The sequence below is a fragment of the Hoplias malabaricus genome, chromosome 8 (genome assembly GCF_029633855.1).
Source record: "Hoplias malabaricus isolate fHopMal1 chromosome 8, fHopMal1.hap1, whole genome shotgun sequence".
Classification (NCBI taxonomy): domain Eukaryota; kingdom Metazoa; phylum Chordata; class Actinopteri; order Characiformes; family Erythrinidae; genus Hoplias; species Hoplias malabaricus.
The window spans coordinates 20,791,607-20,808,954 of record NC_089807.1 but is presented as its reverse complement, the minus strand read 5'-3'; the positions used below and the strand labels follow the sequence as shown (position 1 = coordinate 20,808,954).

General features: G+C 41.6%; 1 protein-coding gene across 2 annotated transcripts in view; it reads left to right on the top strand.

Annotated features, from left to right (window-relative positions):
• The window catches only part of prkceb (protein kinase C, epsilon b), a 121,797-nt gene that overhangs the window by 40,773 nt on the left and 63,676 nt on the right, over positions 1 to 17,348 (top strand). For both annotated transcript variants that reach the window (XM_066678348.1, XM_066678347.1), the window contains exon 2: positions 197 to 260. In XM_066678348.1, coding sequence (XP_066534445.1) covers positions 197 to 260 — 64 coding nt within the window. The remainder of the gene's footprint in view (positions 1 to 196; positions 261 to 17,348) is intronic.

The following is a 17,348-nucleotide window of genomic DNA, read 5'->3' as shown; positions in this document are numbered from 1 at the left end:
TTTTATATGGAGATTGCGCAGCTGAATATCTGCATCAGCAATGCGTCTACTTTAAATTAGCAGAGCTCATTATAAGATGTGTCTTCAAACTTTTGAACTAAAAATGTTAAAACAAAAAATGTTTGCACAAAAATTTAAATACTTAACAGAGTTTGTGTTTATTAAAATATGCATTCTTTTCTTATTCCCTTAACAGATAGACTTGGAGCCAGAGGGAAAGGTGTTCGTAATTATTGACTTGTCTGGATCTTCCTGTGAAGGTAACGTAAATCTTCAACGATATCGCTCATATGGACTGCATGGCTCTGTAGCCATTAGCTCCAGTTGAAGGGTTGTTTTAAAAGCACCCTGGAGGGACTGAGTTAGATGGGTTGCATATGTGTTCTGTTTTAATTTTGGAGATTTAGTCTGATACAGAATGTCTTCTGATTAAAGTTGACCAACCCAACAAAGGTAGCATTTTTTCTGACGTCCTTCTTGGGCCAGAAAATATGCAATGTCCAGGCTGCTTTTCAGTGAGTGCTTCTCAGTCTTTATACACAGATGTTCAGTTGTGCTTATCCAGTTTGTATACACTCCCGAGAAAAGCAATGACCACTGCATAGGAAATGTTTTCTGTACTGATGGAGTATAACTTTAACCCATTAATTTTAGGATGATCTGTGATTTGTGAGCCAGAACTAATCCTCCAGCTTCGGTACCTGACATTACTACAATTCGTTGGGATGTATGCATCTGAGTTTCACAGGAATGTTCATACAAATCAGTGTAAAAATGCCATAAACTCCGTATTAATACCCTTGATATCAAAAGAAATGTGGGATTAGCAGGGTTTCTAGAAACCTTTGGCCACACAATGTATGTGATGCAGTGTTTGGTCATGAAAGGTTCTGGCCTTATTCATGTGTTTCTCTGTCGCCGTATGGAAATCTGTTTACTAAATGATTACTTAGACCAAAATACAGTATATCCTAATTCCACCAAAACATCCTCCCATATGTGCTCCCCTTAAAGCCACTCCCTGTAGCTCTTTTCTGGACAGGGATAAGAGACAGAGTCCAGTTAAAAAACTCGCTTATCCCTCCCCACACTCCTCTGCCCTGCAGCAAAATCTTCACATGCCTGCCTCAGATGCTCATATTAGCTATGTGAAAGCCTGCATTCCTCTCTAGCTAGAAGAACATCTCTAGATTATCATTATTGTTTGATATCAGAAAACTAGTGTATATATGTCCTTTGGTTCAGAAACTTGATTTAAAATAGTTAAATGATCTCATGCACAAAGATTTGCCATTAAAAGCAGTCTCATTCTGTAAAAATCCAAAAAACTCCTAAGTCTTGGACACTATTGCTAGACTTCCATAAAAAAAAATGGGAGGGGGTGTGTGAAGGAACATCATTTTCTCCTCCCTGAATATCCATGGCTTTGATATATGAGATGGAACAAAAACATAATGAATCTATGAATCTAAAATGATCTATTTTTATTATACACTCTGAACCTAATTTCCAGCTAGCAGGTTTGTTCATCAAAGTACCATGGATTCTGATCTGACTCTTCATATAGAGGCTGCATTATAACATCAGATTTGAACAAGTCAGATTTCAGTAACACATGTAAAAGTAGAAATTTTAATTGTAAATAATTTAATGTGGGGCTGAACGGTGGCGCAGCAGGTAGGTGTCGCAGTCACACAGCTCCAGGGACCAGGAGGTTGTGGGTCCGATTCCCGCTCCAAGTGACTGACTGTGAGGAGTGTGGTGTGTTTTCCCCGTGTCTGCGTGGGTTTCCTCTGGGTGACTGTCTGTGAAGAGTGTGGTGTGTTCTCCCTGTGTCTTTGTGGGTTTCCTCCAGGTGACTGTCTGTGAAGAGTGTGGTGTGTTCTCCCTGTGTCTGCGTGGGTTTCCTCTGGGTGACTGTCTGTGAGGAGTGTGGTGTGTCCTCCCTGTGTCTGCATGGGTTTTCTCCGGGTGACTGTCTGTGAGGAGTGTGGTGTGTTCTCCCTGTGTCTGCATGGGTTTCCTCCGGGTGACTGTCTGTGAGGAGTGTGGTGTGTTCTCCCTGTGTCTGCGTGGGTTTCCTCTGGGTGATTGTCTGTGAGGAGTGTGGTGTGTTCTCCCTGTTTCTGCGTGGGTTTCCTCCGGGTGACTGTATGTGAGGAGTGTGGTGTGTTCTCCCCATGTCTGCATGGGTTTCCTCCGGGTGACTGTCTGTGAGGAGTGTGGTGTGTTCTCTCTGTGTCTGCGTGCGTTCCCTCCGGGTGACTGTCTGAGAGGAGTGTGGTGTGTTCTCCCTGTGTCTGCGTGGGTTTTCTCCAGGTGACTGTCTGTGAGGAGTGTGTTGTGTTCTCTCTGTGTCTGCGTTGGTTTCCTCCGGGTGACTGTGAAGAGTGTGGTGTGTTCTCCTTGTGTCTGTGTGGGTTTCCTCTGGGTAACTGTCTGTGAGGAGTGTGGTGTGTTCTCCCTGTGTCTACATGGGTTTCCTCTGGGTGCTCCAGTTTCCTCCAACAGTCCAAAAACACACGTTGGTAGGTGAATGGCGACTCAAAAAGTGTCCGTAGGTGTGAGTGTGTGAGTAAATGTGTGCGTGTTGCCCTGTGAAGGACTGGCGCCCCTTCCAGGGTGTGTTACCGCCTTGCACCCAGTGATTCCAGGTAGGCTCTGGACCCACCGCGACCCTGAACTGGATAAGGGTTACAAATAATGAATGAATGATTGAATGTGTTTTTCCAGTTTATACTAAGCCATGTAAAGCAAATGTTTGTATATTTGGGCCACTTTGCTTCAATAAGACACATTTGCTTCCAAGGCACTTAAAGTTCATATTTACTGACTGTTCATTGTAAGCTTGTGGAATCCAACCTGGTCAGTTTTGCAAGTGAATTGAAATGAACTTGCAGGATGGCTTTGATATAAAACTTGTGAATGTTGGATTAGCATGCCAAATTAATCTTGAGCAGTTTTATAATAGCTTTCATACCACAGTTTGTTGTCATAGTCACTCCTTCACCTTTGCCTTCATCACTTATTCATCTCTCAAAGACACATTGAAAGAGTCTGTGTGCGTCATCTGGTATTTGATGCTTTGATCAGTATTACCTCAGGAAGAGAACATAGTTCCTGTGCCTGATCGTTCAATGAATCATCAAAAGAATGGCAGAGAATAAGATCTCGTTAGTCATTATACTTTAGTCTAGCTTAAATTTCATTATCAGAGAGTGGTGTTGTGATAGACCACATTGACGGGCTAAACAACTCAGTCCCACATAGAACGCAGGCCTAGCTTTTGTGTTTGAGTGTATCTGAGTGATCAGAGGCTTGACCGGACAGAGTTGGAGATTAGGTCGGAACACTGAGTGCTGGCTGACAGCTTTGAAGTGTTAATTCGACCTCGGCATGCATCAGCGCATCAGCTGTGTCTCACTCTTGGTGGCTGACCCAGGAGACCTTGCTCTGTCTGATCTTAACTTCACTTTAAAAAGATCAGTGCAGTTAAAATAAAACAAGGAATGTTGATAAATCCATGGAAAATGTTAGTAGTGTACTTCAAATGCTAAAATGAACTAAAGACAAACCTATAGTTGTAAATTTATCTAAAAAAATAACATTTGTCTCAACTGCCAGAAGCCTGCTTTGTGCAGTGAACCAGTCACATGTATCAGAATTAATGACAGTGATAGGGCAGAACACTGGAGAAAAGTGTGTTTGACAGCAAAATAAAATGTGTTTATTTTCTATAAGTAAAGATCCATGTCCATGTCTGCTTTCATACCCATAAATGTCAGGCTGTAATTTTGAACACTGAACGTAGCTTTGTTTATTTGTGGTTGTAATGTACACAACATAGTGTTAGGCTGCCTCTAATGGTGCTTTTTGGTGGCACGGGCTCTACTCTTATCAACTTAACTCTGTCTTAACTATTGCTTTTCTATTAAGCAAATCTGGTTCCTGGCATGTGGGATCAGGTTTATATATATATAAAATTAAATAATAAGTAATAAGGGTAGCACGGTGGCGCAGCAGGTAGTGTTGCAGTCACACAGCTCCAGGGACCTGGAAGTTGTGGGTTTGATTCCAACTCCAGGTGACTGTCTGTGAGGAGTGTGGTGTGTTCTCTCTGTGTCTGCGTGTGTTTCTTCCGGGTGACTGTCTGTGAGGAGTGTAGTGTGTTCTCCCTGTGTGAGTGGGTTTCCTCCGGGTGACTGTCTGTGAGGAGTGTGGTGTGTTCTCCCTGTGTCTGCGTGGGTTTCCTCCGGGTGACTGTCTGTGAGGAGTGTGGTGTGTTCTTCCTGTGTTCCTCTGGGTGACTGTCTGTGAGGAGTGTAGTGTGTTCTCCCTGTCTCCCTGTGTCTGCGTGGGTTTCTTCCGGGTGACTGTCTGTGAGGAGTGTGGCGTGTTCTTCCTGTGTCTGCGTGGGTTTCCTCCGGGTGACTGTCTGTGAGGAGTGTGGTGTGTTCTTCCTGTGTCTGCGTGGGTTTCCTCCGGGTGACTGTCTGTGAGGAGTGTGGTGTGTTCTCCCCTTGTCTGCATGGGTGTCCTCCGGGTGACTGTCTGTGATGAGTGTGCTGTGTTCTCCCTGTTTCTGCGTGGGTTTCCTCTGGGTGACTGTCTGTGAGGATTGTAGTGTGTTCTCCCTGTGTCTGCGTGGGTTTTCTCCAGGTGCTCCAGTTTCCTCCCACAGTCTAAAAACACACATTGGTAGGTGGATTGGCAACTCAAAAGTGTCTGTAGATGTGAGTGTGTGAATGAATGTGTGAGTGTGCGTTGCCTTGTGAAGGACTGGCGCCCCCTCCAGAGTGTATTCCTGCCTTGCGCCCAATGATTCCGGGTAGGCTCTGTGTGAATAAATGAATGAATGAATCAATGAATAATAATAAAAATTAACGAAAAAGTACCCGGTTCTAGAGTAGAGACTAAAACGTGATATATAAACCTTGCTTATTACTGATTGACCAGAGAGAATAGTCAGTTAGAACTAAATGCAGATGCCCAGCACAAACTGTTCATTTAAAATATCGCAACGAGTAAAACTGTAATGCTCTGTCTGAACTGGGGCTGGAGCTGTGTTCAGTCCCAAACAACATCAAAAACAAGAACAACAACAACAAGAACACATGAATTAAAGATGAGTTAACAAAATTTAACGATGTAAATCATTGTCTGTAACAGGAATTGCAGATCTGGAAACCACAACACGAGTGGAAGTAACATGTCTGGCTACATTTTATTAGGGTGGGGGTGGATTCCATTCTACTCCTATGGTCATTGGTTTATGGACTTTAATACTTTGGCTTATCGTTGCTCATTATTTTTTTTTTAAAGAGACTTCTATAAAGTGTAGATTGCCCATGTGCCCGTGTAAATCGCTAGACCAAACATGTTAACACTAATATGCTTTTAATGGAAAGGGAAAACAATCTCAGTCATGATTTGGTGTGATGAAGGCTAAGGGAGTGAGTGGCAGTAATCCTTGTGAGAACTGACAGCAAGAAGGCTGTAGTGTGAATATGATCCTCTCACCAGCAGGCAGCTGAGGACTTATTATTTAGTATTTTAATTGTTTGTTCACACAGAGGAGGGAGATTACAAGACAGTCTGGGTGATGATGGAAAGCTGCCTTTCGCAGTTCACACCAGGAGGTGGCCTCTGTGCCTGGAGAACATGCCATGAGTCAGAAGGTTGTTGTGGGGTGTTGTGTGTGTGCGTCTTTGTGTCTGTGTGCGTGTCTGTGCGTCTGTGTGCGTGCAAAAGCTAAACTTGCAGTGATCTGATATAGTTTTGATTACTGAATTTTCTGTGTGTGTGTGTGTGCTTGTGCGTGTGCATGTGTGTGTGCATGTATGTTGCACTGCTCAGTTTCACTGCTTCTGGCTTATTTCTTTGTCTTTGCATGACCTTTTACAAAGAGACAAAGAGATGTTGCATATGCTTCTCACATCTTAGTTCATAAGCTGACATTTCTGTGTTCAGTATTCATGATTTTTCCACTGGATGTGACTAGCCTTGAGCTATCGCTGATGTACACATGTCGTTTTGTCTTAGGTCATGTGAAGTGTATTCTCTGTAGAGCTTAATAATGTAGTCACTGGTTTGATATAAAATACAACATTCAAGAGACATGAATGGAGGGTTAAAAAATATAGTCAAGTTTATTTTTTGTTCACAATGATTTTGTCCAAAAACACCCCCCAAAAAACTACACAGTATAAATGCTGGTAGTGTGATTGGTTATGCAGAAGTGCCTATAGGTGTTTTTAATTTGTAATCCTGGTGATAATGTGGCAAGTATTTGACAAACAATACCCTGACATGAAACAAAAAAATGTATTTGTAACCATTTTTTGTATCTGGATCCTGATCCTATCACTGCTGGTGTGAACAATTCTGACTGGGCAAGTTCTCCTAAATAGTAAAGAAATCAATAGGCTTTTTCCGGCTGTTCCGTATATAACATGGGATTCCCAAGAATGAAATCCATTCTACACTGTGCAGGACATGGCTTACATGGGTCTCCATTCTGTTGAGACTCACTTCATTTTTGCTATGTAATTTCTGCAGTGGAAATAGTTGGAAAGTTTACTTTACTAGTTGTCTCTCTGGTCTGTGATGTTGTGAGTGAATGGCAAAATGTCCAGGACAATTTTAAAGAAAACATTGTTGACCGCATGTTTTAAAATGGATTGGTGCATGTTTGTGTTAAAACATTTGTTACTATGATTTGCAAAATAGGAGTGTGTGGGAGATTTTAGAGTTGCTTGGGGTTGAGTGTGGCAGCAAGTATATGTTTATCAGATTGCTGCTATTTCTTACTTACGTAAATGTAACATAAATGTGGTACAGTAACATTTTGGGAAATGTACACATAATTTGATCCTGCAAAATTCGCCAAGCTATCAAAAATATTTTACTGTCAGAGGTGGCTAAGAAAACTCCAGCAGTGGCGTTGATTAAACTTCCATGTGCTCTAAGACCTTACAATATATTTGCAAGAAAATATGTATGCAAAGGACTATGCATGCATGTTACCTTTTTTTTTTTTGCAGTGTTGCTTTTTATTTTGTGCAAGAATATTGTGGCTTTGTGTGTAGTCCCTATGTTTATCTTATTTTAGATCTGCAGCACTACCAAAACACGTGGCAGTAAGTGGCAGCTCTGTCAGTACCTGTCCACGGTTATTGGACGGCTGTATGAGCTGATCCTAGTTATGCTCATAAAATGATAAAGATTCAGAGGAATCTTTCAAGAGGAATGTGTGTGCTGAAATATCAACAACTACGGAAGGAAATATGGACCGGAAAGCTTGATATTCAGACTGAAGTCTGAGATGTCGTACAGGTTTGGGAGATCACAGAGAAGGATCTGACACTTAAAAACACACACACACACACACACACACACACACACACACACACACACACACACACACACACAAACACTCAGTCACAAATGGGCAGAATATCTAGAATACATGTACAACAAAATATCTGGTGAAAGCAAGTTGGAAGCTGTGTGTGTGTGTGTGTGTGCATGTGTGTGTGCGTGTGTGTGCGTGTGTGTGCGTGTGTGTGTGTGTGTGTGTGTGTGTGTGTGTGTGCGTGTGTGTGTGTGTGTGCGCGTAGAAGAGGCAAGTTGTAGACAGAATGATGACAGATGTGACGGCGAGGACCTGGGGAAACAGGAAAAGTGGATTTTCTATCAAACAAGTCACAGACACATACTACAAAAGCAATCATCCTGAAGATTGTGAGGCATAAATCAGGTTTTTCTTTGTGTATTTTGAATGCAGTGTTTGTACAAAATTCAGAGACCACACATCATTTATTACATTTCCAGTCATTTTAAGTCATTTATTAAAGTTTTTCAAGACTAGAAAAATAAAGTTGTGTTGTGCCATCTCTGTTAGTAGTTGGTGCAGTGAAGCAGTGTTAGTGGTGATAAGCCAGGTTTCCTGCTCCCCTAGTGGTCAAAGAGATCAATGGCAGTATAGATTTAAAGCAGCGTGATCTAACAGTTTTAATTGTGAAAATTCCATGAACTTGTTCTTATTGAAATGTTACGGAAACAGTTTTGGTTATGTCTGTCACTTCTGACAACAATCTAGCTAGAAACCCCATAAACCAAACCTAACTATTTCTCCAGTGAAATGCCCTTCATTCCACAACAACTTATAAGACGTGGCAAAATGTCTCAAAATACCTTGTTTTTAGTTTCTTTTCATTTGTAATGGATCACTTTAGGCTCAACAGTCATCAATCAGACTGAGTCATCAATCCTTCTCTCTCTCCCTCTCTCTCTCTCTCTCTCTCTCTCTCTCTCTCTCTCTCTCTCTCTCTCTCTCTCTCTCTCTCTTTTTGGATGGCCATATGCAGCTGGCTGTTGGTAGATATGTGTCTGGAGCTGTGGCAGAATGAGAGCTCCAGCTGATTCCTCTTGAAACTGGATCTGCTCTCATAAATGTGTGCCATTGCTTTCAGAGAGAAAAACTGAGGCAGTGCAACGTGATTTCCGTCAGGATACTCACAGACACACATAAACGTGCTTGTAGAAAGCAATGCCTACCTGCCAATACACTATTAATAATAGTGTGGAATGGGCTTAATAAAATATGTCTATTTTCCTGTTCATATCATATTCATATGAGGTGATAATGTTTGCCAGGTTAGGACGATTTAAAATGTAGCCTTACATATTTCATAGGAGGATGTTAAGCTCCCATCTCTATTTAGAATAAAGAGCAATGGACTTGTACCTGCTCATTGTTTTCTGTTATACAGTCGTTGTTTAACATATTGACACATTATATGCTATGGTGTTTTTTCTAAGTAAAAATAAACCGTTTTTTTTTTTGTTTTGTTTTTTTCGCAAATAGTGAGAGATTGGGTGGAGAATTAGCACGGCACGGTGGCGCAGCAGGTAGTGTCGCAGTCACACAGCTCCAGGGACCGAGCGGGAATCGATGGGTTCGTCTGTCTGTTCGACTGTCTGTGAGGAGTTGGTGTGTTCTCCCCGTGTCCGCGTGGGTTTCCTCTGGGTGCTCCGGTTTCCTCCTACAGTCCAAAAACACACGTTAGTAGGTGGATTGGCGACTCAAAAGTGTCCGTAGGTGTGAGTGAATGTGTGTGTGTCTATGTTGCCCTGTGAAGGACTGGCGCCCCCTCCAGGGTGTATTCCCGCCTTGTGCCCAATGATTCCAGGTAGGCTCTGGACCCACCACGACCCTGAATTGGATAAGCGGTTACAGATAATGATTGAATGCTGACCTGTTTCTTTAAGACCATGACCTTCTGTACTCTCTAATAGACCACTGAATTTGTGCATCCATGTTAGACCTTCTTGGTATAAGTAGAAAGTAATGGCATTTTCAGAAATTGCTGGCTTTGCGCTCTGAAACTTGCAGCTTCATAATTAAAGGTTCTAGTGTCATTTGTGAGGAAAGAAATATGTGGCACATCATATCATTTTTATTTTCCTAAGTGTGCAATAGCAGGAATTTCCAAATATCCTGTTAATTTCTGTCATTGAGGCATTTGTCTTAGTCCTGGAATTAGTAATAAGGACTTGAAGGTGGTCTTTGCCTTTAGTTCAGAGACCTGCTGTTGAACACACGCTCTGCCGCTCAGCTAATATTAATCTGTGTGGTTGGAAATAACATGGTATAATTCATGGTCCACACCATGACATGTTTTATTTCATGCCCCTTGATCTGTCTGTTATTCTACACAGATGTTACACAACCATAGTACTGTATGTAAATGTGTCAACCAAGACTAATCCAATACTGAGCTGATGGACTCCAGGGTTTAAAGCAATAATTGACTCAAAAATGCTTGTGCTGCTAATACTTAGGAAACCTGAAAGCCTGCAAAGCAATAAAAATTCATGCTAACTTGGGTGCCCTAATCAGACTGGGGTTGAACAACAGAATTATTTAAATACTGAATTACACTGAGCACTGTAGTGCATTATGGTAAGGGGTCTGTGTCTACCTTCGCCAGTTCTGAGCTATGACACCCTTCGGGAATTCTAAAGATAAGGGAAAAGAAAAAACTGAAAACCTAGTTTACTCTTATGAATTAGATGTTTTGAGATTTCCTTTTGTGGGACTGCTTTATACTGTCATATGCAGCATTGAGGCCATTGCTGATGTATTAGCCAGTACTGTTTTGGATTGGCTTGTGGAACCTGGAATCTACTTCTTTTATGCACTGAGAAAATAATATCTAAGCATAAACACACACTAGTGTGTGTCTGCCAGCTCCAGAGCAAGGCTCACTGCAACACATGCTCACTCATGTGCTTTCTTTTTAGTGTGTGTGTGTGTGTTTTTGTGTGTCTGTTTTTCTCCCTTGCTCTGAAGGTCCTTTATTTAATTAATTTTTTTTGGTGTCTCCTGTTTCTTGATATTTTTATCTCTGTGTCTACGAAATGGCTTTGAAGTACTTGTGTTCTATTAATCATTAGCTTCTCTCTCTCTCTCTCTCTCTCTCTCTCTCTCTCACTCTCTCTCTCTCTCTCAAACCACTGTACACACACACACACACACACACACACACACACACACACACACGGCATGTACATTTAAAGAAAGCTCTGTTGCTTGATCTAAAATGATGGTGTTGAGTGGGGAGGGTCATGTGAGCCACCGGCCTGTTCTGGTTGGTCAGTAGTGGTCAGATGATCCGATGAGGACGTGAAGAGTGGGTTGAACGAGGCTGGCAAGAAGAAATACACATTTCAGTCAACACAGCATGATCTGATGACTCCACTTGTCTATTTTGTGCAATGGTTTGGGATTCATACATAATGAATTATAAGTACAATTTGCTTAAACTTTCATGCAGATACTGGAATGAGTACTTAAACAAAAGTCCTTATATTACTGTTATAACATCTGCGTTAAAGCATACTATAACCGAGTGGAATGCAGCCAATAATTCAGATTAAGTTTTCATTTAAGTAGGTTTTCAAAATGTTATATAATTGTGTGTCATACACTCATCATCTTTACCATTAGAGACATCTGCTTGTTTCTTCACTTTGTTTATTTCATCAGCTGTACTTACCATATGTGCACTTTGTAGTTCTACTATTACACAACAAAATCTGTTTTGGGCCTGTCTTTTTTAGTGTCCATTCACTCTGTGCTTCAGTGTTCAGGACCCTCACAGGACCACCACAGAGCAGGTGTGATTAGGGTGGTTGGATCATTCTCAGTGCTGCTGTGAATGACGAGATTGTGCTGACATGAGTGGATCAGACACAGCAGTGCTGCTAGAGTTCCACTCATTGTCCTCTGTTAGACACACCTACCTTGTAGGTCCACCTTGTAGATGTGAAGTCAGAGCCAGTAGCTCATCTGTTGATGCACATGTGTAAACATCTTTCAAAAAGAAATAATATGGAGTCATGTCAATGATTTTTTATCATTAATTTCATCATTATAATCTTTGATCATTACTTCTATAACTATTGACATTTTACCTAATGTTGAAAAAAAATTACTCCATATTATTCATTCATTCATTATCTGTAACCGCTTATCCAATTCAGGGTCGCAGTGGTTCCAGAGCCTACCTGGAATCATCGGGCGCAAGGCGGGAATACACCCTGGAGGGGGCGCCAGTCCTTCACAGGGCAACACTCGCACATTCACTCACGCACTCACACCTGTGGACACTTTTGAGTCGCCGATCCACCTACTAACGTGTGTTTTTGGACTGTGGGAGGAAACCGGAGCACCCGGAGGAAACCCACGCGGACACGGGGAGAACACACCAACTCCTCACAGACAGTCACCCGGAGGGGGAATCGAAACCACAACCTCCAGGTCCCTGGAACTGCGTGACTGCGACACCTACCTGCTGCGCCACCGTGCCACCCTACTACATATTATATATTTATTATTTATATAAGGTACTGTAACAGTTTTGCTGTACATAAAATACACCATTAAGGATTTTACACTTATTTGCATCACTCTCTGAGCCTTGTGTGTGTATGTGTGTGTGTGTGTGTTGTTCATTGACCACGCAGCATGGCACTAATAGCCTGATGCCAGATGGCTAGTTAGATAAGTGAGCAAGCCTGCTGTTGTATTTGAATATGTCTGTGTTCCCACCTGTCCTTCACCCTGCCGGGGTCAGCGGCTGCACTCCAGCAGACCAGTGCCTCCTAACCATCCCCTCCAAGTTCACTCCTCTTTTTAAAACAAGCAAGATAACAAGTAACTGGAGTATAAAGTATACTTGATCTGCGGTAAAATCAGGTTTGTCTTCATTGGTGCTTGTTTTCCACCAGCATGAGCCCTTTCATACTGCTGAAGGACAACTGTTTTTTTCAGAGCTAGCGCAAAGCACTCGAGAAGAGAACTGCATGGCTACTCAGGGACACACTTCTTCAGCTGGCTTTCCTCAGTCTTTCTTGCTTTCTCTGTCTCTTCACTCATAAGGCCACTTCTTCCTGAGTAGAAACGAAACTTCACAAACAGTAGCCTTCATTTTGAATGCATCATGGTTGTTATATCACAAGCAAATTATAAAAGTAAATCCTTTTTAAAAATTAATTCATTTATATATTTGTTTGTTTATTGCTCAATTGTGTTAAGGAGCATTGTTTTTAAGCATAGTTATTTAACAGGTAGGCATGTAAGGCTTAGATAATGTGATGTATGATGGGCATCTAAAGATTTAAATAGGGCACATTTGTACATATCTGAATTAGAGGGTGAGCTCATGAATCAGTGTTTGTGAATCAGGTGTCCTTCAGTTGGTTAATGAATGCACATTTTAAGAGGCTGCCCTGTGTCTGAGTGCTGTGGAGAGGGGTGGTGGAGTATGTTTGGGCCCCTTTAGGACCACCTTGTCCTTCAGCAGGTAGGAGGCAGGGCTGCTAGGCACTGAAGAACCCTCTCCATACTTGACCTGTACTGCAGGTGTGAGTCTATGTCATTAGCCACTAATGAGCTTCAGCATGTGGAAATTGGTAGGCGTGCTAAACGAGCAGTTTAATGAAGTTAGAGTTGGCTGAGACGTGTTTGTGTCTGAAATTTGCTTCTTCATTTTTGCACTGACTAATTTTGTTATATGTCCAAAGAGATGAAGTGACATGTTATAATAAGTGAATTTAGCTACTTTAAAGTGCACCCTTTGTAGACACATGTTCAACTGTGCATACACAGCTTGTGTAATGTCTGTAGAAAATTAACTTGTTTTCTGAACTGATGGGGCACCATCCAATCATTTTGGGCTAAGCTGTGATCCAAAACAAAAGGTTTAGCATCAGTATCTGACCTCACTGATGTTCTCATGGTGGAAATGTTCCAATATAAAATGACTCCTTAGAGAGCAACAAAAGGGAACAAACTCCCTATTAATTCTCTTGATTTTAGGAGAGACACTGGAGGAGCAAGAGTTCACAAACTTTTGGCCATGTACAGTATACTATGTATATTGTCTCTGTCCATTTAAAAACATGTATCTTACAAAATAATACATTTAAAAAAAACCTTCTTAACGTTCTATAGAAGTGAATCTAAAAATAAAAAAAAAATAAAAAAACACATTTCAGGTTTCAAACATAAAGATATAAATTTTAAATTTTTTGTGAAGAATCAACAACAAGTGGGACACAATCGTGAAGTGGAATGAAATTTATTGGATGTGTCAAACTTTTTTAACAAATAAAAAACTGAAAAGTGGGGCATGCAATATTATTCAGCCCCTTTACTTTCAGTGCAGCAAACTCACTCCAGAAGTTCAGTGAGGATCTCTGAATGATCCAATGTTGTCCCAAATGACTGATGATGATAAGTAGAATGCACCTGTGTGTAATCAAGTCTCTGTATAAATGCACCTGCTCTGCTGGATTTGGATAAAAAAAAAGATTTCCCAAGCTTTAAACATCCCAAGGAGCACTGTGCAAGCAATCATATTGAAATGGAAGGAGTATCAGACCACTGCAAATCTACCAAGACCCAGCCATCCCTCTAAACCTTCATCTCGAACAAGGAGAAGGCTGATCAGAAATGCAGCCAAGAGGCCCATGATCACTCTGGATGAACTGCAGAGATCTACAGCTGAGGTGGGAGAGTCTGTCCATAGGACAACAATCAGTTGTACACTGCACAAATCTGGCCTTTATGGAAGAGTGGCAAGAAGAAAGCCATTTCTCAAAGATATCCATAAAAATTCTCATTTAAAGTTTGCCACAAGCCACCTGGGAGACGCACCAAACATGTGGAAGAAGGTGCTCTGGTCAGATGAAACCAAAATCAAAGTGTTTGGCCACAATGCAAAACGATATGTTTGGCATAAAAGCAACACAGCTCATCACCCTGAACACACCATCCCCACTGTCAAACATGGTGGTGGCAGCATCATCTTTTGGGCCTGCTTTTCGTCAGCAGGGACAGGGAAGATGGTCAAAATTGATGGGAAGATGGATGTGCCCAAATACAGGACCATTCTGGAAGAAAACCTGCTGGAGTCTGAAAGAGACCTGAGACTGGGACAGAGATTTATCTTTCAACAAGACAATGATCCAAAACATAAAGCCAAATCTACAATGGAATGGTTCACAAATAAATGTATCCAGGTGTTGGAGTGGCCAAGTCAAAGTCTGGACATGAATCCAATCGAGAATCTGTGGAATCTTGCAAGGAAGAATGGGCAAGAATTTCAGTCTCTCGATGTGCAAAACTGATAGAGACATACCCCTAGCAATTTGCAGCTGTAATTGCAGCAAAAGGTGGCGCTACAAAGTATTAACGCAAGGGGGCCGAATAATATTGCACGCCCCACTTTTCAGTTTTTTATTTAATGTTAAAGTTTGACACATCCAATAAATTTCATTCCACTTCATGATTGTGTCCCACTTGTTGTTGATTCTTCACAAAAAATTCCAATTTTATATCTTTATGTTTGAAGCCTGAAATGTGGCAAAAAGTTGGAAAGTTCAAGGGGGCTGAATACCTTTGCAAGGCAATGTGTGTGTGTATATATATATATATATATATATATATATATATATATATATATATGATGTAGATGTCACTATCACACTTGAGTAAAGGTTTACAAAAGTAGTAGAAGCAATCTTGAAGTCCATTTGTTAACCAAGGGACGAAACAGTGTGTGTGGGAAACATATGAAAAGTTTCAGTTTCTTGACAGGTGAAGGACATTAGAGTGACTGACGACGTAATTAATGCATGTAGCCTTCCACTGAAGAGCGGTGAGCACCCCGGCTCCAGGGGCATGGCTGTGGCTGTTGCCAGGCACCCACTGCCTGTTGCTAGGCAATATTGGCTTGGAGGGGCTGGAGGGGTAAGTGTGAGGACATGGATTGCATGTGGAAGAAGCACCCCTTATGTCCTGGTCTTGTGTGGCTAGAAGTCACTGGATGTGCACTTACAATTAACTCAAAGCTGCCCTTCAGATTAGCTGTCACCCAGTATGGTGGCCACAGTATAATGAGCTGATACTCAGTGGATTCAGCTATGGAAATTCCTAAAAGTGTGTAGCAGTACTTTAAACTCGGGCAAATTTTTTATATATTTTATATGTTTGTTTTTGTTGTTGTCAAAAGAATATTCCTGCTAATATCTCTGTGTGCTGTGTTTCAAAGTAAGTGTAAACATTGGCCACACACTGGTTGACTGAGGACTAAACTATTGTTCCTCCAGAACACAGCTCTACATTTTACACAGAAAAAGCAGCAGACAGTAGTACGCACAGACAATAAATACAGACAATAGTACAGTAAACTATACAGTCAGAACAGGACAGAACAGGACACTAGAGACTGAGCAGTCAACAGTGAGGAAGAAATAAAACAGCTCTTAGTCCTCAATAATAATTATGTATATCTGATTATGTATTATTACTGTTGTACATGATAATGATAATAATACTAACAGCCTTTAGCAGTGGCACTAAATCAGGTGTTAGTGGCGTATGAAATGTCCTAGGTGTTTTCAAAGAGGACTGTAATGTTAAGTGATGTTATGTAGAAAGGCATGTATTATTATGAATACTGTTAGACTTTTGATTGTAATCCAAGACTATATAAGACACTATATAAAAGGAAGAGCAGGCTATCAACAGGTAGTGTAGCTGCTACACAGCTCCAGGGTCTTGTGGAATTGCCTACAGGTGTGAGTGAGTGAGTGTGATGCCCTGTGATAGACCGAGGCCTGTCCAGGTTGTCTCCTGCCTTGCACCACTGCCTCTGTCTGACATGTGGTGAAAATACTGTCACAGATGGGCAACCATCACATCTTCCAAGAGGATGTTGCTCATTGGCGGTTGTTAATGCAAATTCCTAATATTACAAAGAATGTGTAGTGCTTTGAGTGTGTAGAATGTCATTATACTGTAAATAAATAATAGGTGGAATTGTTGATATTTGGCAATATATTGTAAATATATGTTCCTGTATAGTTACAATATTGTATATATGCCACTACTTCTTCCAGTAGTGACAGTGTGCTTCAAATGCAATATTCCAAAATACCCTTCCTTAGAGAAGTAAGGATATTACGGTATAAGCATCTCTTACATTAACAGAGCATTGTATAAATAGTCATATGCAAGGTGCCCGCGTCCGCTGGTGGTGTTTTTGTGTGAGCGAGTGTATGCCTGTGTGTGATGGACCACCTTGCAGGGTGTTCTCACCCTGACTGAGTGTGTTAATGAGTGAGACGTGGTAAATGACTTGCCACTCTACTGAGACCACACTGTGTGAGGGCGAGAGGTTGGTGTGTCTCACTGTTTGTGTCTCGACTCTTTCTGTCTTCTTTCGGTTCACTTTCAAATATTTCGGTCTCCTCTTATTCTACTTCATGCAGCCCTAGAGGACACTTGAATGGTTTAAATATAAACATGGCTGAAATTTGTCCTTGAATGGCTTAACTAAAGCTAAAAGAACAACTGAAACAGGGCTCAGAAAATGGTAAAAGGGTGTGATGTAGTCTTGTGGGTGGCACGGTGGTGCAGCAGGTAGTGTCGCAGTCACACATCTCCAAGGACCTAGAGGTTGTTCAAATCCCGCTCCAGGTGACCGTCTGTGAGGTGTTTAGTTTGTTCTCCCTGTGTTCCGGGTAGACTCCGGACCCACTGCGACCCTGAACTGGATAAGCGGTTACAGACAATGAATGAATGAATAAATGTCTTCTGACTTTTACATTAATGTTGAGGGCACACTTTGCAGAGTCCCCAGTCACAGAGACACACACTTAACACACAACCACACACATCAGTGTCACTGCAGCTCCGAGAATGATCCACCACCCAGTTCATACCTGCTCTGTGGTGGTCTTGTGGGGGTCCTGACCTTTGAAGAACAGGGTGA